Source organism: Alosa alosa, chromosome 17 (assembly GCF_017589495.1).
Source record: "Alosa alosa isolate M-15738 ecotype Scorff River chromosome 17, AALO_Geno_1.1, whole genome shotgun sequence".
NCBI classification, from domain to species: domain Eukaryota; kingdom Metazoa; phylum Chordata; class Actinopteri; order Clupeiformes; family Clupeidae; genus Alosa; species Alosa alosa.
In genome coordinates, this window is record NC_063205.1 from 20,200,686 (window position 1) to 20,228,013 (window position 27,328).

The 27,328-nt window shown below is 42.3% G+C and overlaps 1 protein-coding gene across 3 annotated transcripts; it reads right to left on the reverse strand.

Moving 5' to 3' along the window:
- Positions 1–357: 357 nt before the first annotated feature.
- On the reverse strand, positions 358–26,970 carry LOC125310423 (SLAM family member 6-like). Of its 3 annotated transcripts, XM_048267817.1 has the most exons (7): positions 26,131–26,965; positions 25,648–25,938; positions 24,796–25,029; positions 21,412–21,507; positions 20,440–20,523; positions 4,768–4,833; positions 358–2,672 (listed from the first exon to the last, which is right to left on the reverse strand). In XM_048267817.1, exons 1-6 carry the CDS (start codon positions 26,180–26,182, stop codon positions 4,805–4,807), a joined length of 786 nt encoding a protein of 261 aa, XP_048123774.1. In that variant the 5' UTR covers positions 26,183–26,965; the 3' UTR covers positions 358–2,672; positions 4,768–4,804. The 3 variants fall into 3 exon arrangements, with proteins under 3 accessions (XP_048123774.1, XP_048123777.1, XP_048123776.1); XM_048267820.1 differs by lacking the exon at positions 24,796–25,029 and having other exon boundaries at positions 26,131–26,970; XM_048267819.1 differs by lacking the exon at positions 21,412–21,507 and having other exon boundaries at positions 26,131–26,967.
- Positions 26,971–27,328: the final 358 nt, after the last annotated feature.

Here is a 27,328-nt window from a genome sequence, read left to right on the forward strand (position 1 = left end):
ATTAATTTGGAAATGTGTGATATTAGCAGAGATGACCTCTACGTTGTGGGATGACCATTTCCCGTCTTTCTAAACAGTGTTGTCTCTCAAACCCCTCACAACAGATAGGCTATTACACCCCCATCATTGGATTCGGATACCTCTCAATGATCAGGTCTTCAGAAATGCTCAGTGCTATTTATGCTACAGCTCCACCTACTGGCCATACACTGTAACTCTTACCATGTGGATTGCATTGCAGTAGCATATGAGGAGTCCTGAGGAGCAGACAGACATAAGCAGGAATGTCTCAATCAGTGATCTTTACATATCAATGTCAGAAACAATGGCGTTGATTACAGGACACTGTACACCAGATAGGGAGACTTAATCAGTTTTTAATGAAATGTTTCCACTTTTGTTGATGGACAATTACATTTTCACACAATGACACATCATGAATACCTACTTAAAGTGCCCATATTATGACTATTTTTCAACAAGTTAGGTCTATGAGTTCCAGAAAACATGTTTCTGAAGTTGTTTGCTGGAAATAGCTTGTAGGAAAAGATTCTTACCTACCTCTATTACTCTTTTTCAGTCCCTGTCAAAGTGTGCTGTTTCTGCTGCTCATTAAATATTAATGAGCTGCTGCTCACTTACCCACGCCCCACTCCATTAACTGTTACCAGGGTCATTCGTGCCAAATCAACAAATACCTCCAGCCAAGCCTGACCATCTTGGCTTTGCCTCATACTTTATGTCAATAATGCTAAATAGTACCCAACAACTACTGTGCAAAGGTTTAAGCTTGTATCTATATTATTTTCTGAGATATGTAGGCTTAAAAAACAGTTGAAATCGTAGGCTTGGTGTGGAGAGGTGGGGCATTGATTATGCAACGTCTGAAACACGCCAATTCAAAATCCCCTAACATCTACTACACCTTCGTTTTACATAGTATAGCCCGTAGCTAACACTTAGCCTACCATAATCTCTATGTAAAACGGTTAGCTTGCTAGCTAGCTATCTAACAGTGGAACTTCAGTAGCCTACAAAATAAGCTTAGCCATCTCACCTAGTTGCAGGAAATATGTAAGTGATGTAATTAGAATGAATCCCATGAACAAATAGATAACTCTTACACCAACCTTATTTTGTGCCTTTTATTCATGTTTGTTCAACGATTTAGTAAGTATAAATCCTTTTCCCTGCCCACTTCAATGCAGCTCCATAGGTTTCCATTATATTTACGTAACATAGTTGCCCTAAAAGAAGGTGGTGGGTGGGAATATTGAAATTTTTTGGCTTGTGACGTCAAAAGCCTTGCCGATTTTGACCAGCTCACCCTGGAGGCTGAAGGCAGGATACATTCAGAAAAAAAAATCCCAGAAAAAGTTTTTGTTTTTTTTCATAATATGGGCACTTTAAAGAACTTTAAAGAAGCAAGGCACGCAAAATAGTGATCACAATTCATCATGCTATGCAAAAGTCAGTAATGATACAGCTGTGTGTTGGGAGTCACACAGGCTTTTTACCCTCACATTTGGTCACATTCATGGACTAACAGGCAAGCCTCAGGCCTACCCTACACAGAACACATGCCCCCTGGGTCCTCTCAGTGTCCCCTATGGATATTTAGTTTAGAAACGTATGCAGAGATGCTTCCATTCTGTACTGTAAGGAGTCCTACCTGAGGAGCAGACAGACTTGTGTATGAATGTCACATTCAGTGATCAATTTTCATTACGTCAAATGTCAAAAACATAAGCTTTGATTACTGGACATTGTACACCAGAAAGGGAGACTTGACTTGAATTGGGTTTTACTTGAATGTTAGATAGACATTTTCAGAATTTAACAGATTTACGCAACACACATTTGTTAGTGGAAAATTCAACTATAACACAATATCACAAATGCCTACTTTACAAATGTGAGACAAATCCAACTCAAAATCACATGCTTTCTCTATCTTTCTCTCTCACACTCACACCTATATACAAATACAAAATCTGGACATATAAGCAAAGTGTAAAAGTGCACTCCTCAGTCATAGGAAGAAAAACCTGATTTAACCTAAACACATCAAAATCGACTAAGCCACCTGGTTGATTCCTCAGTTCTGTGGACTAACATTCTTACATTCTTGTGGTCCTCTCCTTGTCGACACCTCACAACAGCTGAAGAGATTTCACTTCACAGCACACATTCCTATATTTCTAATTCACAACAGAAATACACAATGAAACATTTTGTCTTCTGTACCAAGAAGATTCACCAGCAATTTCTGAAATTTAAGTCCATAATGTTCTTCTGAAGAAATGCTAATATGTAAGCAATTCCATTAAGGAATTTCCCCATTTGTCATTTAGAGTCTGTCAGTCGGAGTTCTTATCATCTGTCATGAGGGGTGCAGTAATTTGAACATGGGCATTCTGATCTGTATAAGGCAACTCTGGAGCAATCCTATTTGTACACCATGCAGTCTATTTGGACATCATGCCGATAACATATTAATAGCGATTGAAAAGGGAGACATTACACAGTCAGAGAAAAGGTCAGATAAAATAAAAAAAAAGGATAAAAGCCATAACAGTCAGGAGAATGGGCAATATTGGGCCATACAATATTGAGTCTTGGCTGCTGAGGTACCCCACAAGGGAGCTCCTGTTCTGGTGGCCTGTAACTTCCTGCGGAGGGAAGAAATGTTCAAATAAGTCTCTTGGTAGTTTTGAAGGAACCGAGGCAAAAGAGGATGAACTCATTACTCGTTACAAGATTTAACTCTATTTATAAAAAAAAGGCTTTGGAGATAAGGCCAAAGGCAAAAAGAGAAAGGCCACACGGTCACAGTAATGGTGGTACATCATGTTGAGTAACAAATAGGTTCTTGTAACCTACTGCAAACACAATTCAGACAACAGATACCATCACACATTATAAGTTCTGTACACATATATCCAGATATTAGCCTAGAAATCTAGACGCACCCCTAGTGCTTCCAGGGCTAGTCTAGCAACTCTCAGTTGGCTTGTGAGCTCCAGAAATCGAAACTTAATCAGGCCAATGAAATTGTGTATAGAGTTGTTAGGTGGGCTTAACATAATGATTGATGGCAGAGTTGCAACGGTTTGGCTTGAATTCCCTGCTACTTGAAAACAAATAAGATGGATGTTGCTGCTGGCGAACAGTGTGACACGAGTTAAGCTTTTATTAAGTTGGCAAACGTTTGAACTAGCCAACTAGCTCCGCTGGTTGGAAACGCACGGGACTCAGAGCGCTGCCGCTGTCCTATTGCGTGCAGAGGGAATTTGAAAGACAACTGATTATCCCGTCCCTCGGAATGAGCACTGCGAACGGTGAGTGCCCAGACCACATTTTCATGTGGGTCTGGCTCGTCAGGCTATCCATATATATCTTTAAAACAAATATTGTTCTATCCACAATTATCCATTATTATTAGTGTTTGCATATTTTTCATGTTTCATACACTCCTTGCAACACTGCATTTCAGTCATTGCTTTTACCTTACTGAAACAGATATGCATGCCAGTTATATGTCCACCACCTCCAAAACTCCAAAGCTGCTGGTCAGATTATGTTCCGAGAACAGAAGTTAGATGTGAAGCTAGATGTGGAGTAGGCTATTCAACTAGCCCACTTGCTTGCGGAGTGTGCACCCGCTTCCTTATTTGGGTTTTGGTGACAAAAAGGTTTAAATTGGAAGTAAGTGATTATGTATGTGTAGGGTGTATTTCATACACAATCTGGCAAGATGGGAAATGTCAGACTAACAGAAAAAATGAATGGATCAGTGATTTTAAAATTAAAGGTATACTATGCAGGTTTAGGTATTTTTGGCGAGTTTAGAGCTCCCTCTAGAGTCACAATGTATTTATATGTTACTATGCTATTGTAAATAGCAAACTTCTCACGACTTATCCCCCCTGAACACAATGCAAATAAGAAAGGTCGGGAATGGCGCCAAAAGAGGGGCGCATCTTGTAATGTGACATTCAACAACCGGCGATTTATTGTCGGAGATGTTCAACCATGCCACGACCAAAAGGGACATTTTTTGGGAAATCTCCTACGACTCCAGTGTTGACACTGGCACAATGATGCACGCAACCTGAACAAAAGAACACATAATGTGGCCAACCTACTGACCATGATGCAGCAAGAATTTATTGTTCTATTATCGCATAGTCTGATATGGTCAATCCTACTGTAAAAGACAATCGTGGAAGACAAAAACAAATCTGTAACCTTACCCGGCCATTACTTATCCTCACGGACACCAACATATAAAAAAAAATCTTCTCTTTGGAGGGTGCTTTAACAAATATCTGTTTTATTTATGTTTTTAATTCTGTCCACAAGACATTTGGGATTTTTTTGAAAAAAAAAAAAAAATGCATCTCCCTACACACTAGTAGACACAAACTACAGGTGATATTGTGATGGTATCTCCTACTGTCATTATAAAAGTCTTCATTTTACTTCTGCACACGGATCTACTGACAAACATTTACAAAAATCTTCTTTTTGGAGGGTGCTTCAAGAAATATCTGTTTGAGTGAGCCAAAACACTATGTGTGGATAAAAAATATCTGGGTATGTCAGGGTCTCAGTATGTGCTTCACTGTATGTGACTTCAGATATGCAAAGGCAACAGCAAGCTTGTAAAAAACAACAACATTCCATCACTCCATTGTGACACATTCATAGATCAAGAGCAGAGTACACTTACTATACAAATGCAAAAAAAAACAGAAGACTTACCCCAACCAGCTGATTGCAATTAATTTGCCTGATTCAACTATGCATCCGCCAAGGGCATTCCCTCCTCTGCAAACATAAAAAAAGAGCCAAAGACAAATGTATCGCCTCTACTCCGGAATACATTGAGAAACACCTACATCAACAAGTTTCATTTGCTATCTGTTCATATGCATCTGTGAATGCCCATGACACTGTCATTTTTCACATCCCATCCACTAGAGGGGGCGTTGGCTCACCTCTGGCCACTTATTGGCTCATTGAGCTATTAAGGCAGCTCAGGTGGGTAATGGTTTGCTAGCGCTTTTGTTGGAATGCAGTGTTTGTCGTCGCTGGAAGAGGACTGCAGTTCGGTGAGTCTCTGGGATTTTCGCCTTGGGACTTTGCCACGACCAGGACTCTTTTAGGACCTTTGGGATTTTAGGACTGGGCTACAGCAACTGACCCCCCCCCCCCCAGCTTGGGCTGGCCTGGAGACGAGAATACGAGGTAAGCTGGCGTAGGCCTACCCCTCTGGTTTTGCACCCACGCAATTAGTCTCCTACCCACTGACTAACACAACCTTATGCTACACTTAGGTTAGGGACCCCTGGCAGGTAGAATTGTATGTATTTAGTTTCCCCTAGACAGCGTGTTGTTGTGTTTGGATACGGCTGCCGCCGTGGGCATCCCCTAACAATTGGGAGGCTCGACCGGGTTTGGATTGTGCGTTTGTGTAGCTTTGGTTGTTTTGGTATCACAAGCTAAGTGATTTGGGTTTAACAGCTTGGCTAGTAGTCGTGGATAAAGCCGTAACGGGTAGTCAAAGATGTGGATTTGGTGAAAACAGTGATGTGGGGACCGTATTCTGCCAGGGCCTATATTAATGGTGTTCTGTTAGTCAAACTGAAGGTGGATAGTGGGATTCGCGTAGTATTGTGAACGATGTGGCTACGTTTGAGACGTCGGTAGGCTATTTTGGGCACTGGTGGAGATTCTTGTTTATTTAACGCTCACGTCTTGTTGCGGGTAAAGTGACAGGAATGGGAATTTGACTGCCTGGTGAGATCCGTGTACTTAAGTAAAGTAAGCGTGTGTTTGTTTCACACTCTCGTGGACGTTTGCAGTTATTTTGTTCTTCATTCGTTTGCAGCTATTTTGTTCTTCATTGTATGCCAATTAGGTTAGCCACAAGCAATGTCTACTTTTGACCCGGCCGCGTTTTTTCAGTAAAACTCTTGTGCGTCAGGATTGGGTTCGCTTAACTAAAGCGCAACTGTGCCAGGTAGCCGAATTCCAAGACATTGAGGTGGGAGAAGAGTTAAAAAACAGGAAATGATTGAGTATATTATCAAACGACTTGGACTCGGATCAGAAGCAGAGGAACGACAAATGAGGCTTGAATTGGCTGAAATGGAGCGACAAACTAAATTGGAGCTGGCTAAGATAGAATAGCACGGTAAGTTAGAGCGAGCCAAAATTTATTTAGAACGAGAGAAAGTAAAGTCCACAGATAATCAATACCAACGCAAACATGAAGTTAGGTTTGATCTAAGCAGTTGTTTAAGATTAATGCCAAAGTTCTGCCAAGAGGATGTTGATATTTTTTTCGATGCTTTTGAAAAAGGTAGCAGCTGAGTTGGAGTTGAGTTGGCCAATCTTAGTTCAGAGCGCGTTTGTGGGGAAGGCCCAGGAAGCTTATGCAGCACTTGATTCGGTTCAGTGTACAGAATACAAAGTTATTAAAGAAGCTGTTTTACGGGCGTATGAGGTGGCCCCTGAGGGTCATCGGCAAGCATTCAGAGCTCTTAAGCGAAAGCCTGGTGATCCGTATTTAGATCTGGTCAGGCAGCAAGAGGTTTCTTTTGATAGATGGCTGAAGGGCTCTGAGGTTTTCACCTTTAAAGAGCTGAGAGAGTTAGTCCTTCTGGAACAATTTAAAAACAGCGTCCCTCGTCACATTGAGGTATATTTAAATAGTCAGGAGGTAACTGAGCTGCGTAAGGCTGCCATGATGGCAGATTCATACGAGTTGATTCATAAGGAGGTGGGTCCGAGAGGGAGCTTTGGAAGCATTGAGAGGGTACCGATGGAAGACAGTAAGCCCACAGAAGTGAGAGAGGGTGGATATGGGCCTACTGGTGCTAGGTCTCATCTGAGTAATTGGAGATTTTCTAGACCCCCACCTCCTAGAGAGGTTATTTGTCATTACTGTAGGAAGTCAGGACACATTAAATCTAGTTGTCCAGTGTTGGAAAAGAACTCTTTTCCCAGACATGACTCTTAAGTCCATGGCTCTCCTTAATACCAAGAGAGAGGGGGTGCTTGAGAACAATGGGCCAGTAGCAAACGAAGCAGTTACTCCAGACATATTTGGTAGTTTTTTGTCCAATGGCTCTTGGCTGCGGGGACCGAGGTCCCTGTGACTATCCTTAGGGATACAGGTGCGGCCCAATCTGTTCTACTCCGAGGAGGAGTGTTGGAGTTGCCAGCCTGCACTTCAATGAATAGTTCTGCTCTCTTAAAAGGTTTAGACTATGAATTTGAAGCTGTGCCATTGCACAAACTCCATCTCAAGAGTAACTTGGTAGACGGGTAAGTGGTTTTAGGCATAGTGCCGTCCTTGCCAGTAGAAGGGATTCAGTTGCTGCTTGGTAATGATCTTGCAGGTGATCGCGTTTGCGTCACCCCAGTGGTGATTCGTGTGCCTTGTGACATTCCTGAGACGCAGGCCTTGGAGGTGGAGTATCCGGAAGTGTTTGGTGCATGTATGCTTACACGCTCACACGTTGAGTTGGGGGACACTGTGTTGGGCAGGTTGCTTGGAGGATCGGCTGACTTGATGTTGTGTAACCGGGAAGCATTGATTCAACAGCAGCGGAAAGATCCCTCCCTTATTTCTCTACTTGAAACGGCTGCCTCTCATGAGGAGATTGCTGATTTGTCAGAGGGTTGTTACTTACAAGAGGGGGTGTTACTTAGGAAATGGAGGCCACCGAGGCATCCTACAACAGAGGACTGGACGATGGTGTGTCAGATTGTGCTCCCTGTATGTTTTCGTGGGGAAGTCTTACGGTCGGCTCATGAATCACCTATGGCCGGTCACATAGGTATTCGTAAGACTTTCAAGAGTTTCAAGGCATTTTTATTGGCCTAAAAGGCATGCAGATGTGGTGGTCGGACATGACATACGTGTCAGGTGGTGGGAAAACCAAACCAGACCATTCCCCCAGCTCCATTAAAACCTCTGCCTGTGGTAGAGGAGCCCTTTTCACAAGTGTTAGTGGACTGTGTGGGGCCCCTTAGGAAAACTAAGAAAGGAAATTAATATTTACGAACAATTATGGATGTGACTACACGGTTTCCTGAGGCAGTGCCTCTGCAAAACATTAAAGCAAGACCAGTGATTGAAGCCCTGCTTCAGTTCTTCTCTAGGTCCGGCTTGCCCAGAGAGGTCCAGTCTGATCAAGGTTCCAATTTTGCTTCTGGTGTCTTCCAGGAGGTTATGTCGGAGTTGGGTATCAAACAAATCATGTCTTCGGCATATCATCCCGAGTCCCAAGGGGCTATTGAAAGATGTCACCAGACCCTTAAGACAAGGATTAAAACTTATTGTGCAGAGTGTAGCGGAGACTGGGATGTGGCCATGCCTTTTCTTTTGTTTGCTCTTAGAGAGGCAGTCAACGACTCCACAGGTTGCAGTCCCTTCGAATTGGTTTATGGACACGAGGTGTGTGGGCCCTTGAAGCTCATGAAGGAGAGATTTTTGGAGCCTGGGGAGAAGGGTAGTCTATGTATGTACAGTATGTGGCGGTCTTTAAAGAAAGGTTGAACTCTGCTTGTGAAGTAGCTCGAACCAACTTGCAAGGAGCCAAAGAGCTCATGAAGAAACAGTTCGACAAAAAGGCTGTGGTGCGGACTTTCACGGTGGGGGAAAAGGTGCTAGTGTTGATGCCTATGAGGGGGGACGGAATTAGCACACGTTTTTGTGGACCCTATTCTGTAGTGAAGAAGATAGGTGATCGCAATTATGTGGTTAGTACACCAGATCGCCGTAAGTCCACGCAGTTGTGTCTTGTCAACCTCATGAAAAGGTATATTGATTGTTCCACCTCTAAACCCGTCTGTAGTGTGGTAACCTCGTCACAGGGGCAGGGTTATGTAGCTCTAGAAATAGAGCCACCTGTAGATGTTGATTGTCGAGGACCAGTCAGTGCACGACTGCAGAATTCTGCTGCCTTGGCAGATTTGGACAGTTTACTTCAGCATTTGACTCCATGTCAGCGAGACAATGTCCAGGAACTAGTCCAGTCTCATGTAGCCTTGTTTAGGGACCGACCAGGGCTTACATCTTTGACGGTGCATGATGTGGAAACTGGGGATGCTCCTTCCATTAAGCAACATCCTTATAGGATGCATCCAGCTAAACTGGCTCTGGTGAGAGAGGAGTTACAGTATATGTTGGATATTGGAGTAGTGGAACCAGTCCACAGTCAGTGGAGTTCTCCCATTGTGCTCATTCCTAAACCAGACGGTTCAGCTCGTTTTGCATTGATTACCGCAAGGTAAACGCCGTGACAAAAACAGATGCTTTCCCAATTCCCAGACTGGAAGATTGCATTGATCAGATAGGGAAGGCCCAGTTTGTGTCGAAGTTTGACCTTTTGAAAGATTATTGGCAAGTCCCTTTGTCAGACCATGCAAAGGAGGTATCTGCTTTTGTTACTCCAGAGGGGCTATACCGGTGCCTTGTGTTACCCTTTGGTATGAAAAACACTCCAGCCTCATTCCAAAGATTAATGAACCATGTTACATCGGGGTTATCAAATGTAGTTACGTACATCTGGGTCATATTGAACATCTATTTCAGAGGTTTGAGGAGGCAAGTCTGGTAGTTAATCTGCCGAAATGCGAGCTGGGTAAAGGGCAGGTTACTTAACTTGGGCATCAGGTGGGCCAGGGGGCTGTGTTGCCAAGGGCTGCCAATATTCAGGCCATCCTGGAGGTCCCAGCTCCACGGACACGAAGACAGCTGATGCGGCTGTTGGGGGTGTGTGGGTTCTATAGGAAATTTGTACCCAACTTTGCAGCGGTGACGGAGCCATTGACTAATTTGTTAAGGAAAGGGGTCAAGTTCCTTTGGAACGAGAGATGTCAATCAGCACTGGATCAGATTAAAGCTATTTTATCATGTGAGCCAGTTTTGCAAGCTCCAGATTTTCAGAGACCTTTTAAACTTGCGGTGGATGCATGTGATGTAGGGATAGGGGCGATGCTGCTTCAAAGTGACCCTTCCGGAATTGATAAACCAGTGGCGTACTTCTCCAAGAAGTTGAACATGCATCAGAATGGTTATTCTACTGTCGAGAAAGAAGCATTGCCACATGTGCTAGCGGTGCAGCACTTTAAAGTATATCTAGCTGGAGGAGGTGAGGATGTGGTGGTATATACGGATCATAACCCTCTCACCTTCTTGGCTAGGTTCAGAGGGTCTAACCAGTGGATTTTCCGATGGAGTTTAGTGCTGCAGCCCTATAGCCTCATAATCCAGCATCTCCCATGGAAAGATCGTCGCTGGAAGAGGACTGCAGTTCGGTGAGTCTCTGGGATTTTCGCCTTGGGACTTTGCCACGACCAGAACTCTTTTAGGACCTTTGGGAATTTAGGACTGGGCTACAGCGACTGACCCCCACTTTGTAAACTTGGACATACGGACGCTTGGGCTGGCCAGCATCAGGCCGGTAGCTTGGGCTGGCCTGGAGACGAGAATACGAGGTATTTGCACCCACAATGGCTGGCCTGGAGACGAGAGTATGAGGTATTTGCACCCTCGCAATTAGTCTCCTACCCACTGACTAACACAACCTTATGCTTAGGGTTGGGTATCGTTTGGGTTTTATCCGATACCGGTGCTAAATCGATACTTTTAAAATGGTGCCGGTGCTGAAACGGTGCCTGAACCGGTACTTTGTTTTTAAAAAGTTTTAAATTAAAATGGTCTAAAGCATGAATTGCTTTTTATTATTATTGATAAGACAAATTTGAACATGAAATTTAACTGTTATATTAAATGTACTATCAATATTTCATTGCTCCTACGAATAATACATTTAAATGTTAAAACAGCTTGCCATGCATGCACACACAATGGTAGGCTAAGCTCTGCTTTCAAGTTTACCCAGTGTAGGCGGTTTGCCATAAGGTATGTTAACCCTTTAGGCGCCAGAGGTTTTTTTTTAAAAAGTTCGATTTTGACATCTTAATTTCAAAAGGCTATATCTTAAAAGTGATAAGAGATAGAGACTTTCTGTAAATTAGAGAAATATTAAGGATGACCCAAAGTTTATGTAGGGATTAAATTTCCCCATCTAATTTGCATATTATGACGTCATATGACGTGGTGGCCATCTTGGATTATAGAATTTTCATGAAAAGTCACATGTTTGAATGATAAAATTCAGCACTTCTTTCCCCCCAAAATGTCCCTCATCTTCTGTGTGCTATATTGCACAATACTGAATGCTCAGGTAAATAGTAAGTAGTAAACAAACTGTGTAAATCATTACTAATAAATGGCAGTAACAAACCCGAATGAATGTAGCTGTAGGTTGGCCTTTTGCTGTAGAGATTTTCCATTTACTACATACAGTAGGCACTCTGAAGCCATGTATGGGGTACATATATATTATTCATATGACACACAAACACAAGTAGACAAGACCTGTTTAGTTCAAAAGCTCACTTTCGCCACGGCAAGGCACAGATCAGGAGTGAGATGACGAGACAAGACGAGAGACAATGTTAGTATTTTTTTTTTTTTGTTGTTTTTTTGTTGATGTTTTTGGTTGTTTTTTAGCTGACAAAGACACATACATCACAAGGACATGAACTCACAAAAAGAACACATAGTGTACATTACTATGGTCAGGGAAATAGATAGTAAATCAACAGTCTAAATCATTACTAATAAATGGCAGACAAAAAAAAAGAATTTATGTAGCAGGCCTTTTGCTGTAGAGATAATGACTCCCTATCCATCCAGGTGACATTTCTTGTAGTGTTTCAGGGTGTGGTACCTCTCATTGCAAAGGCACAACACAAAGACCCACCCCACACTGCCTACACATGTATTTTGTCTGGCCGGCCTTTAGGGCTGGTCCGATCAGAACAAACGACACAATCTGGCTTACCATCAGCCTGGCACATAAAGTGGCTCAGTGAGTCTCTGTGGCATGTCTCCCAGTGAGGATGACTTTTCGGCCTTTGTTGCTCTCTTTCCTGGAGAAGCCTTCCAGTAAAGCAGAGATGACATCCTGCACCTAAGACTTTCAGGGGCTTGTGAGGAGCAGCAGTGCAGTGGCAGTAAATGATGTGGGCATTCACCATGCTTACACTGAGAATGCCATTGAAAATTCTATTGTACCATTTCCTTGATCTATGGGGAAAGAGGTAGGTCTTCATTCTCTGGTCTGCTGTGTCGACACCCCCCATGAATGAATTGTAGTCATCAACACAAACAGGCCTATTTATCTCCCTATAGCCACTATCAGTGTGTTTGGTCCTGATGCGCTTTCTGACACATGTGTTGGAATGCAGTGTAGAGAGCATTGTGAGGCGCTTTGTATCATGCCACGCACAAGCTAGCAACTTCCCCTTCCTCATGAAGACTGGGTCATCTCCCTTGCTCAATGGCAGCTGTTCACGGGTGAGGCCCTTTGGCATCCCCTTCCTGTTACTGCTGACAGTCCCACACAAACCCGAATCATTGTTTGCCAGCTCATCTGCTATGGCTGGCGAGGTGTAATAGCTGTCCATGTACACCTCATGCCCTTTCCCTGTGTACGGGGCCATCAGCTCACGGACAACAAGGTGTGTGGCACCGAAATCAGCGTTAGGCCTATTTTGTCCAGTGTACATGGACCACTGTAGCACATAGCCTGACTTTGCCTCACTCAGAACAAATACTTTGTAACCATATTTGTCTGGTTTGTTTGGGTTATACATTTTTAGGGTTGATTTTCCTTTGAATGCAATCGTCATTTCATCCAGTGACAGCTGCTTAGATGGGCCATACACTGCTGAAAACCGGGGGATGACCAAATTAATTATTGGGCGGATTTTGAATAGCCTGTCATAGCCTGGCTGACCCCTGTCAACATACTCCTCATTATTAGTGAAATGAAGGAAAGACAAAATCATCTCAAATCTATTCCTGGACATCACCTTCCCAAATCCAGGTGTTGCTGTTGGCCAATATTCAGCCCAATAATCCTCCAACTCTGACTTCTCTACCAGACCCATACTCAAATGCAGGGAAAAGAAGGCTTTCATTTCACTGACAGTTACGTCAGACCATTGATGAAATCTGGAGTGTGGCTGGAGTTGATGGGAGGCTAAAAACTGATGGGCATAGCGATTTGTCTCAATAACAAGTAAATTCCAGAACTCATCAGAGAGAAAGAGTGATAGAAAATCTAGGGGCGAATTGGCATTGGAGAGTTCTCTTTCCCCCAGATAACCAATTGGCTGATCAAAGGGCGTGATCCAACTTTGGTACTGCTCCTCATTGGCCAAGTACTCAAAGCCATCATCTTGCACTAAACTATTCATGGCTCCTCTGCCCCGTGTCACACCGCCTCTGCTCCTGCTGTGACTAGCACGGCCTGATCTGCCTCGCGCGCGCGCCGAGTGGAGAGAAGTTGCACAGCTCGAACTAGGCCTACTGTCATTCTCATTGCGACTCCCCCTGCCTCCACGTTGCCCCCTAACTGTCCTATGAACACTTCGACCTCGTCTAACATCCCCAGTGGCATTAGACAACTGCTCCAACAACACGTTACTGTCGCGCGATTGGAGAGGCACACGGTCAGAAGACAAAGAAGCTAGCTGGCTGGCTGTAAAAAGACTGGACCCCACATAACTTCCAGCCTCGTTTCCCACATCACTAACACGCCTGCTAACTTCCCGATGAACACTCACGACCCGTGAAACATTGTTCCCAGCACTAACATTGGGCAAAGGACCATCTACATTGGGCAAAGGATTCATTTGTGCTTGGTGTAGGTCTAAACTTTGTCCAGCTGCACCATTGCAAGGCAGGGACGCATCTGAAGCGTGGTGAGTAAACGAATCACCGTCATTTTCTAAAGGCAGATATTCTCCTTCAGAATCAGGGTCAGCGAATAGAAAACCCAACACTTCATTGCGGGTAAACTTTTCTGATGCCATTACACGATAATGTAGTGCAAATACTCTCTGACGTTGACAATACCGCTCTGATAAAAATGACACACACGCACACTAGCTCCGGTATTTCTCGCACTGATTCAATGAGCTCTAGCGGGAAGATTTTGTATAGAAGCATGACGATTTTTCGACTCGGTGATGACTTTGACATGTCTGCCATCTAGTGGAGTGGAGTTTGAACGAATTATGACACCCTATTTGACAGAATCGGCCGTTTTATTCAGTGCCGCATCTTGTCGACTATAGTCGCCCGTGGCGCCTAGAGGGTTAAAACCGCTTGCCATAAAACTGCCAGGTCATGGACAACGGCATTTGCAAGCAAGCTAATCTAACAGGGACTCTACTTTCCAGTTAATTCAGTGTGTTCCCAAATGCTTCAAGAAATTTCATGTCTTAACCCATAACATGCAGTAGTTTTGAACATGTTAGGCTACATGTCGGTGTTGAAGTGTTTAGATTCCCAGCGCTAGCCTAGTAGGCATTTTAACGCCTACTTGCGCCAACACCAGTCAGCTGAGTTTAATTAACGATAACGTAGGGAGATGGTTTCGTAGCGTCTTTGACAGCTCAGTGACATCAGGTATGTAACCTACATACAGTGGGCAGTGCTTCGACTTGGCCAGCTTCACTCGCGGTCCGCGCGTGGGATCACGCGGTATCACGCGACTTAAATTTGTATTTTCCCAGTGTGACGCTGCAACAACCCAAACAACCGGTAGATGGCTCAAGTGAGCAGGGTGTCTCGTAAAAAGAAATGGAGCCTGGAAAACCCTACACAGACTTCACTACAAACTTTAGCGGACTGGTTTAGAAATAATTTAATAGCCAGAAATATGCCTGCCCTGCCCTAATAAAGAAATATTTGGTTAACTGCGAGTGAATCCCGTTTGCAGCCGTAGAAGAAACGCAGGACAAATTAAACCTTCTGGTTTTCTCTGAGTACAACGATGATAGACAGACATCATTTGGACAAAATATAGAGCATATGAACCTCCGTTGCTCAGCCAAATGCCTTCCTGTTACGTCCTGTTATCACGGAGTTACAGGCGATAAACGATTTTTGATGGTCACAAGTTTACTTCATTAGCGGTTTATTTTTTTGATTATTAAAGAATTTTTTTCATTTAAAGGTTTGACTTCGTGCTTATTCAGTAGAGCATTTAGTGCTCTTCCCAATCCCAGACGTTCACATTGCATGTTTGTTTGTAATGGATGCAACCGCGAGATACGCTTGTCATAGGCGCGGATACCGTGGATGCTCCGTCTCTCGGGCACCCACTGAAAACATCGAGCACCCACGTGTGACAGCTTACAGTCCCGGCTAAATTTACATTCATTTAAAATCAAACATCGCAGTTTATGTTAAATTCAGCATCTCTCATAATGTGATTGGATATGTTGCTGTCAATTCCCTACTTCATATACTAACCACCAATGAGAGGCGTCTCGTATGAAAATTCCTGACACTTCCCACCTGAAGAATTAACGCAAGGCTTTGTCGGTCTTCAGCCCTGAATGTTTAAAATGTATATAGCCCTGAATATCATTTTAAAAGTAGTCTGACAAAGCTTATTGTTTTATGACACAGCTAAACATAGATTTATAGACATAGATAGAACGTCTATAACATAGCCTAGGTGGTCGCAACTCACAAAAGTAAGCAGATAGAAAGAACTCACGCAAATCTAGCCTACAACACGCAGACAGCTTTATGCGCAGGGGAGAGAGCGCCAAGACGACTGTGCTTTATGACTGTTGCCTTCTGATGGTATCTTGCTAATTCACTGAACTGCATTAGGTGACACAAATGGTATTGCCTTTATCTTATAACTCCTTGTCTGAGCGACTACCAGGCCTATGGTTTTTAAAAGTCAGATGTTCCCTGACAAAGACATTCGAAAATTAAGAATGTTTATTGACTTAAAAAATACACTAATTTTTGCAAACTCCCTTCATTCAACCCTTGAAGACATCGCGGTCTGGTGCGCTATGTAGATCGTTTCATTACCATTTAATTTCTCAGAATTTAGGTCTACTAGGCCTACAATAACGTCATCACCAAATACATCTTTTATTTTTAGTTGATCAACCACAAAGAGTAGCATAGGCCTACTGTGCACAGTGCACTGACGACTGTAGCAGCCCAACGTAACCAGTTGTTGTAGATGAGAGGCAACCCCTTGTTTCAGATAGCCTGGACAACATGTTACCTGGGTGTTGCCTACATTATTAATTAATGGTAGCCTACAATAGTTAATTGATTCACGTAACATATTAGTTGGCTCAAAGAGTAGGGAATCAGGATGGAGAGAGTCACTTGGCGTGTGTTGCTTTTTTGGGGATTGAATCCAGTTTAATGCTAGTTTTCAAAACATATATTTTTTACATGTCTTTTGTCCGAGTGTGGCTGTAATGTAGCCCGGCTCATGGCGTATGAAAAGCGACTTCAAACCGCCTAAAACAACTTGTTTGTGAATGTCTGACAACTGCTGCAGCGCATGCACGCAAAGGAAACCAGTAGGTGGAGAAACCAGAAGGCACACAACACCAGAACGATTTTAAGGCTATTCGCATAGGCTACTCAATGGTGCTATTTCACACGCATTATAGCGACCCCCACTCACCGGGGTTAGTGGAAGGTGTTAATAGACGACGAGCCTACAGTGGACTAGGGCTGTCAAAATTGCTCAAAAATGACGTTGAATATCCCTCTAAAAATAAACACATGTATTCGAATATATTGGAATATCTAGGCAATATTATTTGCGCATTATGTCAGTGATGCGATCATGTCATCTGTTTTTTAACTTTTTTGTATGGTTATTGCTTGACAGGGGATCCCAAGCAGCTTTCAACCATAAGGCATTTCCTAATTCACCTGACACTGATATTCAAAATGTTGAAACTATTTCGGCATAGCCTATAAGCAGTTTAATTAAATGTAATGTTAGTTGTAAACAAACGGGCTACTTGGTGAGGCTTGGCCTCACAGATGCGCTCGTGCCTTAAATGGCAATACATTCAATCTTCACGATAGGCCTATTAACTGACCGCCCGATTCACGTTGGCTGGGGGGCAGGGGGGGCCATCAGACATTTGTTCCCAAGGGTCTATAAATTGTTAACCCGGCCCTGCCCCCAACTAACGCAACTTTCCACCTCTGAGATAGCTGAAAAGAAGTCTAGAGGACTCCTAACTCACTAGACCTACTTACTGTAGGCTGCGCAAACCACAAGCCTGCATTCGAGGCAGGCCTTCTGTTGAAGAATTTTATATAAATCCTGCGCTAACAGTAATCCTCCTACCCCCGCTACCACAGCTGTGGATAGTGTGGCATGCTCACGCTTTATGTCTCCTTCTTGCAAACTAGGCCTATAGCCCAACCATTTACGTCTTCAAAAAATAACAACTTGCCAGATATGCCTTCATAAATTTGGGCTTCATTCAGCATTTTGTTCTTCCACTGGAAATGACTCTTCTACATTTGCTGCCTGCTGCATCCTTTCTGTTTGTATTGTTTAGAAAATGTTTGACGTCTTGAGTTATTGTTTGCATTGTTTGCTGGTAACCAGCCACAAATAGCCTACAGATTCTTTGCATGCGTTCTCCAAAATGTGCGTTCTATAGGCTATCCAAGTGCATAATTCTGACGCATAAAGCAGATGTATTTGTGTATTGTACAGAAAAATAAAAAATAACCTGTCAAGCAGTCAATTGACTACATTGCAGTCAATAAGTAGTGCAAATTATGAAACCAAAACGTGGGTCATAGTTGTCTAAGCCTCTGCTGTGAGGCCAAACCCATGAACAAAGACGCATTGATATCTGCAATAGTTTTTTTTTTTTTTTTTGGCTTAAACAAGCTCACAGCCGAACAAGTCATACTGAAGGGAGAGGCAACTGGCATGTGATCTCCCACGGGCCAATGGATGTACAAGTTTTCTCCTGTGCCTACGATATTTAATCCAGTGTTTTGTCAAGTTGCAAAATGCTATTCGTTTTAACGAATTTTTATGATAGTATGAAGTACTTTTTGTATAGGGTACTATCTTAATTGCTTTATACTCAATACTTGACCAATGGCTATTGCATCTGTCTATTGAAAGTGAGAATGTGGCATGTGATATACTGTGTAGGCTTCATAAAATAAAATAAACAGATTGCTAATGGCCTACAAGCTGATCTGGGGGCGTTTCCCATTAACCACGGAGGTTAGCTTTTACTAACAGGATGCATCGTTCAACTAACCAACATGTAAGTTACGACTGTTTCCCAAAACTGTCGTGATTTTACATAGTACTGTAAGTTTGGACCATGATAGTTTCCAAACTTCAGTAGTCTGGACTAAGGTGGTTAATGACGTTTAGTAGCACGTGAACGGGCACCTGCACATACTTCTGTGGCGCATTGCGTTAAGGCCAGCAGATGACAGCCGCCGTTGCACAGCAGTTACCAGTCCCCTGTCCAAGAATCGAATCTGGGTTAAGACGTTGACAACAATATTGACATCGTTGTTTACCTAAGTTTATCTTTTGTGCTGATCATATTATCAAAATCAGAATCAGCCTTCTTGGCTTGGTTTGCGTAAATGAACAACCCCCCCCCCCTCCATGAAAATCAAAGGCTACATATTCTCAGCTGACTCGTCAAAAAGTGTGCACCACCTTATTATTATCTGCAAGTGTGTGACTTTTACTTACGTGCACATGGCTGCAAATTGACTTTTAATTTATGTATTTTCTGCCTTGGGCATTTTAAAATGTGGATGTATGGTGGTTAGAAGTGTAAATATCAATTAGAAACCTAAATATATTTATAATTATTCATTTGCAAACAAATAACTGGCTTCAGTCAGACGTCTTTGACATGAAGATCCCTGGAACTATGCTTCTAGCATTCTACCACAGGTCGAGAGGTGTAGTTGTAACTACACAGCTTTACGATAGTGGTTGCGAACGTTCGTTGCTACTGTGGTTTTGGGAAACACTAACGTAGTGGAACGATGCATTGGACTATGTAAGTTCCAAATATGAATGTAATTCTGCGGCATAAAGCAGATGTATTTGTTTATTGTACAGAAAAATAAAATTGACATGTCAAGCAGTCAATTGACTACATTGCAGTCAAGAAGTAGGGCAAATTAATTTACGAAACCAAAACGTGGGTCATAGTTGTCGAAGCCTCTATTGGCGTGAGAGCCTGTTAAAAACGCCGCCAGATGGTATTAAATCGGCAACAACATTGTTTTCTGCAGAAGCCTACCCAAGGCTACAGATTAATTCTGAACAGTTATTTCTCTACTGGCTCAATTATCACACCACTGTTTTGATTTGCGTAGTTAACGTGTGTTAACCCCAACACTGACAATAATGTAGACAGCAAATTTCAATTTCGATTTTCGTTACCACCGTGTAGTCAAGCCTTAAGCCATACCCAAGAAGCCTAAATCGAGGTAATGTTTAATTATGCATGATTTATTTTGTTATTGAATCGTGAGGGCTGGGATTACTCTCGGCAACAATTATGTTTAATGGTAGATCCTGCTTTTTCAGAAGGGACCGCAGGCAGAGCGATGTACAGTGGTAGAGCGACGCACAGTGGCTGAAAGTGGTACTAAAGCTTCACGCAGCTTCACGCCGCGTAATGCGCGAATGAAGTGGTCATTTGAAAGCGATGCCAACTGTATATGTTTTTGCCAGCTAACTTTTAACATGATCTTCAAATTCATTGTGATGCTATATGGGCCTCATGCACATGAAGGATTAATATCATGCCATTAAGTTGTTTAACACACCGTGAAATAAAGTTTTCACCTTACAACTTTGCTGATAACATTTCAAATAAATGTCAGTTAGCGCATTAGTAATGATATTGTGTAACATGTAGGCTAGCCTAGTGTTGATGTTGTTTCATAGCCTTTTGCTTAAGTGTGTAGTTAGGCCCACTGCTAGATTTTGACAGGAGCTCGCGATATCGCTTTGGGCTCACGCAAGCTGTCAAACACTGTCCACTCGCCTATGTGGTGCACCCCTCTGGTTTATACATCCAGTGTTTATCATATGTTAGCTAACTGTATCTGGATGTGTTGCTATCAGAGCAAGACATTAGAGATGGCACATGACATGCAGTGATGCCTCGTATAAAAAAATTAAATAAAAAAACGCTGTTTAAGCACCGAAATGAGGCACCGAAATCCACGTTGTTATTCGATGCAGTAACTACCGTTTGTGTCAGCACCGGTGCTATATTAGAACAGTGTTTCGGTGCCCAACCCTACTTATGCTACACTTAGGTTAGGGACCCATGGCAGGTAGAATAGTACGTATTTAGTTTCCCCTTGACAGCGTGTTGTTGCGTTTGGATACGGCTGCCGCCGTGGGCATCCCCTAACACCAGTATAATGCTCCCAATACCACTTCACAATGTATGTCCTCATAAACATAGCTGTACCTGCTGTCTTGTTAGATCCAGTACCATTTGTTGCTGCTGCTGTTGTTGTTGTTGTTGTTGTTGGGTTGTGACGCAGGATGTTCCCTGTAAGATTGCAATGTATTTGTGACTCAGCAATAAATAAAAGCAAAAGAGCCATAACTTAACAACCATATTGCCATCCTCAATTCAGACAGAAAAATGTGCTCCTAGTTTGAGAGCGAAAACGGTAAGGTAGGTAGGTAAAGCTACAGATGCATACTATTGCATTAAAATGCACTAGGAAGAGGCAGGCGCAAGTTAATTAGCTGTTTGTGTCCTCTCCCATAACTTAAAAAGTACTGGTCCAACACACTTCAGATTTTTATACAAGGCAAAGGGTCAACCAAGGCAAAGGCCAAGCTCTCAGTCTTTCTACATCTGGATTACTTTGGTTAATATTGTGTGATAGAGACAACACCAACCTGCTCTTGTTGAAAACAAAGCTTTGGTTGAAGCCTACCAACAGCACTGCTGAGCAATCTTTACTTTAAACTGAATCAGTCAAACTGCATTATGATGCAAAGGGATAATATCACCGCAGGCTCTGGACAGTGCTTGTCAGGAGAGTTTTTCCAAGATAGATTCATTGTAATTTGTATTAATTGCATTAACCCACACAGGTTTGTGCCTGCTTCATAGCCAGTACATAAATATGTAGGCATGATGCACCACTCTTCCAATAAAATGAATGTGGTATTTTTTACTAGATAATAAGACCTTGAAAGTTTGTGATTGGTGGTTTTAACTGCTCCCTGTCTGACATGAACATGTGACCACACCTATATCCCAAATTCATGCCTTGGCAGAATATTTCATTTATCGCTGGAGTTGAGACAACGCATCAGGCCACCAGCAAACTAGGGTCCACTGTGTGGTACGAGATTTATATCTGGTAAACCACTTTGTGAGCAATTAATCACATGCTATGCTTTGAAGAAAATTGATACTTACCTTTTTTAATAAAAAAGACTGCAAAAACTGCAAGTCCTACAGCTCCTGTAGTCAATATTACACCTACAAGAGTCTTTTTCAAAATACTCCAACCATCTATAGCGCACATGACAATAAAAAACAAAAAAACAATTGTTATAGCATTCAGTATTTGCAGCAAGAATACAAAAACATGGTATGTTTACTTCTGCCAAGGATAGTAAAAGTTAGATTTAAAAATTAAAATTTTTTAAATTATATTTAAAAAAATAGCTTTGATAGTCTTTGACTTCCCAAAAGGTGAGCAGGAAAGGGTAGCATAGTGATAAACTGCCTCCAATCGGCTGGGGTATGGGTAGTATTATAACCAGGGATTAAAGTGAAAAGAAATCGTTTGACTAAACCTTTTTCAGGCCATAAGTCATACATTGTTCATATCTACCTATAGAGATAGCACCCCTTTTGTGGTCGCGACCTATTGGTTTTTAATGTACAAAAAGATGCAAACAGCAAAGTAAAGGGAGTATTCGCCTTATTCACACAGTGGCCAAACCAAAACGAGGCTACAGGGTACACTTACTAATTAATCCCGCCTACAGGTAAATGCATAGAACATAACAATCAATCGATTTGTGTACCCTGTAGCCTCGTTTTAGCTGCCAATGGCCGCCATGTGAAAACAAAGCGAAACTCATGGCTGACGTATCTTCTTTAGCGGTCACTGATTGAGACACAGAAAGTTCTCAAGAACACTAGGTCTTTAAAGATTTAAAATCACACACATGAATTCATCGGACCCCCCTCCTCATCGATGCAGATTCTCATCGGATCTGCATCGATCTCAAATATAGCATTTCTAGAATTAAATTGACGGATTGATATGGCATTTCTAGAATCAAAATCCATCGCACAACGATGAACTTTAATCCTTGATTATAACACCATAAACATTTTAACATCATAGCACAGTCAAGGTGGCTGGTGGAGACAACAACTGTGTTTATTTATATTGTCCTTGCCTATGTGTTAAGCACTTTGAGAAGTCATTTGTGCTAGAAAATGTGTTGTATATATACATTTATGTAATTTTACTTTATTTAATTCATCCTTCACATTCCCATCAAAACAATTTTGAAAATGATTCCATGTTTGGTTCATAAAGTTGTTCTACTGGAATTAGTGTATTGATTATACAGTATGTGTGTCGATGTAGGACACAGACACTAATGCAGATAATGTTAATTACGCAGCATTATTTTCCACCAACCCTCCCTGGCTGCACTACATTAGAGCACAGACAAATGAGAGTAGGGGGGGTGTTAATACCAACTACCACAATAGCCCTGATTTCCTGATGCAACAAGATGTTTTAAGCACTCCTGTGAAATTTTTTTGAAATCTTCTCCCCAAAAAAAAAAAAATTTAACCCTGAAAATGCGTGTTTCTTGCTTTCCACTTTTGGCCTATTACAATATATAAATATTTTCATGTTGGACCATTTAATGATCTCACATGTGTCATGTTATATCGTAAGAGTACTTTGCACAATGAAAAGTCTAATGTCAAGGTCATATTGTAGGTGAAAGGTCACCGAAATGCCTTTTTCCCCCAAAAAAATCAATATCATTCCCACACTTTATCAAATCATGATTCTTGTCAAAATGTGTCACAGTACTGGCAGAAAATGTAAGTGTCATACATATTAAGATATTTTGTTTCTAAAAAACAGTCTCATGTGATGTGGCTTTTATTCAGTGACAAAACCCACATTCACCATAATTGAAGTTTGGCATGTCCAGTACTGACGAACAAATTAACAATGGCGATTTGTATTCATGGAGCAAGGTCAAAATCCAAGAAGGAACTTGAAGATGTGGCCTATATGGAAGCATCTGACCTCCCTCATGGTGTCTTGCCCCGTAAGAAGGATATTATTGAATGCATGATGCATCTTCCTTCGCCCTGCAAGGGCCGGTAAAGTCCTGCGAACCAGGTCTATGGCGGCAAAGATTCTCGCCTCTGCTTTAAAAGACCACTGGTTGTTCTGCAACATACCATTGGGGAGCAATACACTGCCAGCCGAATTGAAGCCCTTTACGGCTCCTACACACAGTTGCGTGCGTTGCAGTCTGCTAGAGACGCATCCCATTCACTTTACATGGGCTTGCGTCATCCGTTGCCGAACTGAATTGTGGGTCCGTTGCGTCATGTTTCTCCTGTCGCTCGCGTTGAGAACTTCAGCTGTTGCTGCACCAACAGACGGTACCGGCCAATCAAGCCAATCGACGGACGGCACCAACCAATCAAATTACGGTTATACTTCAAGTAATTTGCATAGCTACCATCGGGAACACCCACTTGATGGAACGCAACTGTGTGTAGAAGCCGTTATACCGGCTTCCCCGCCAATATGAATTGGCCACTGTGTCCAAAGTGAGAAATGGAAAACTGACATGAAGGAGTACAATGGGGATATGGAAAATCTGTTGACATTTTTTGTGAGACAAATTCGGCACGAGAGTCCCAAGAAAACCTTTTTGGGGTCAAGATGGGGGATGAGAAATGGCAGTTCTTGCATTCCATGCGTAATGACCGCAAAGGTTACTGTGAGGAGCCGGTTCATAGAAAGTGTGAGCGAACAATGGAACGAAAGAATGCGAGGGAAAAGGCCCTGCAGGCCATGCAGAACAAGGAAAAGGAACGGAAGAGTGCTGATACAGCATTGGTTGGGTCAACATACGAAGAAGCTATGGGGGAGGCAACCATAGAGAACACCACTGCATCTACTGATAGTAGAGCAGGTAAATACAGCAGATGATACCAGAGACTTTCTAATGAGGAGACTAGCCTGGCTAGCGCCACCACTTCTCAATGAGACGTGGTCTGGGAACCAAACGTTAATTTTCTCGTATTTGAAAAAAATGCCCAGATCCGTTTATTGGGTGCAACGGATGTCTATTAAATGCGTCTGTGCATAGCTCATCATCGTCTTGCTTTCTCACCTATTCTGTGATTGGTTCCCTATCTCAGGCGAAAATTTGCTCCATGGTCTCCAGGCTGCTTTAGCAGCGTGAATCAAATCGCGCGCAAGGCAGCATGGGAACACCCACACCACCACACCACAGCACTCTAAAAATCCTCCATAGAAATGCATGGGGTTAGTTTGTAACGCCAACATGGCCGTTGTCTACACATATCCCACCCCTTCCTCGGCAAAACGTCAACATGTGAATACATTGAGCCAATCATGTGGTGTGATGTGAATACATTGAGCCAATCATATGGTGTGTTGTGAAGACATCGTGCCAATCATGTGTTGTGAACTCGCCGCTGGAGCAAGGTTGGTGTCTTACAAACTGGGTTTCAGAAGTGAAGTGCCTAATGTAAACAGTTCAGTCTCCTCACCTCTACAAAGACCTTCCGCAATTACTGTAGCATTAGCCTGACTCGCTCGGTTCCTTGCAACACAAGTGAACGATTTGGACCAGTCGACCTCCTCGACAAACAGTATGTTCGTTTCATCACCCGGCTGTACACCTCCAATCCACTGGTAATTCAAGGGATCTGGCTCAGCTTTGCAGGACAGCTTACAGGGGACACTAGAGTTTTCCCTACTTATCTTAATATTCCTCACTTGTTCTGAAAAATTAACAAAGTGTGATATTAGAATGGCATACATCCTAAAACAGTCAAGTCAAGATAAGTGTCTTTCACTCATTCGCCAAGCCAGAAACTATAACGATGCAACCACAAACTCTCTAGAAACACAAGCTGTGATATAAATGATTTGGAATGAAATTACTTAACGTGATGGTTATCAGCAGTGTTGATCACAAAAAGGTCAGAAAACAGAAAATAATTGCATTAAGTCAATTTGCCTACTGAACATTTTTCAATTATTTTAAAGGCCCTGTGATGACCAATGCTTTTATGAGGGGTGCAAGTATGAATATATGTCTTCTTTTTGTAGGGAACCGCTTTTTCTGTACACATATCCCCCAGGCTTGTGCAAAATTGAATTGAGAATGACTCCTAAATCCCAATTAAATTCTTGAATTTGGAATTGAGCTCAAAAACAGGATGTAGAATTTTCATTTGAATTTCAAATTAAAGGAAGTAGAAATGAAATTCAATGAAATTCGAAGAAATTCATATACAGTACATAATTTAAGGGCAGTGTTTAACAATGAGGGGAGCAAGTGTGAACATTTCTTAATCAGATGTACAGATATGCCTACACTTGGCAAACTGACTTACCAAAGAGTTTGAGAGAAAACGTTTTTGTCAACAACACATTGTTAACCTCAACTGAGTACTTTCCCTCATCTCCGTTAGTCAACGTAGATATTGCAATGCTGCCAGATTTCACATTCAACGTTGTTCGTTCCCTGAACCGTCCGTAATACTGTGCTTCTTTGTCGAAGGTTGGATCATACTCGGCAACCTTATCATTCCCAAACTTCCACGCGACGTTTTCGATTTGAGGAGGTCCTCCAACAGGGGAAAGAGTAACAACTCCATTGAGTATCGCATCAACAGTGTCTTCAGCTGAAGTAAACACAATAAATATTATTTAGCAGATGAAAGAGTGTCGTATGGCATTCCATAACATTAATTAAGCTTGACGTGCGTCACAACTACAGTAAAGTGACATTACGACGAACTTCACTTGTTAGCTGTTAACGTTAGCCGATAAACAGGCTAAGTTATGCTGTCGATTCACTTTGGCTGTGTACTTACATGAACAGATCTGGACTGTAAGAAAGAGAAGGGACAACGCCTGCTGCTTCATAATTAGGAACTGTTTACATAAATGGGGTGGAATCTGATGATCATTAAATTGTACTATTGGACTTGAGGAAAAGGAGCTTGGCCAACGCCTCTAGAAAGGTGTCGAAAGTGAAACCAGAGAAAAGGAGTCTCGCGTTGATACGTAGAACCAGAACACGGGCTGTCTTTACTGTCTATGGCCAGATAATGCAGGGACTCTGATCTTGGATCTGGTGGGAACGTGAAAACCATCGCCCAGTGGTTTCGTCATAGATATCTATGGGTTTCGTTCGAGCAGCTCCAATACCGCTATCCAGTAGCAGCAGCTATTTTCCTGCACTCCTCCGCCCGAGTTGCTCTACGCGAGAACGTGACGCGTTCCAGTTTGTTTTCACTACACGAAGAGTCGGAAAGAACATGTCAATGCGAAATCCTAATAAAAAATATGTTTTTTAACATACACTAACATTTCAAGTAAACTCCGTTATTGTAAGCCTTACATGTCAATAATATGTTGCCATTTTCGCCTATTTCAATTTCAACAAGTGCCGTCATGTTTTTCTTGAGCCACGAGGGGCGGGCAGGCTAGTCATTATTGTTAGCGACATAGCCTCTTTAGCAATCCAGCACGAAAAACAAAGCTTTACATTGTATTGCACGCCCAGCAAGACCGTGCAATGTATAAATTTGTGACCGGATTAGAGCAGCAATGTAGTCAAGTGTGTAAGAGCGTTTAAAACCGACATTAAATCGACCAACGTAGATCAAATACAAAGAAAATACATATCAACTTCGGCAATAATGGGCGCAGCCATCTTTGTTTTCAACTCTTCTTCTTCTTCTGTTGAGTTTTATGGCAGTTTACAATCAGGTGTATTACCGCCATCTGCTGGACTGAGGTGCAGTTCATTTTGGGTTTTTTAAAGAAACCCAATAAATCATAAAATAAACAAAATAAAATGAAATAAAAATAAAATATAGGAAAACAAAAATAATCAAACAAACAAAACAAAAAGTTCTAAATCCTACTTGTTAACTGCGTGTCTTTGATAAATTACATTATGGAGCTATTTATGCTTCCTAACCTGGGCTCTGCCAACAATGCTTCCAATGAGAATACTTTCTTAGATGTAGTAACCGCCCTTTTCATTTTCTCTCTTTCCCTAGA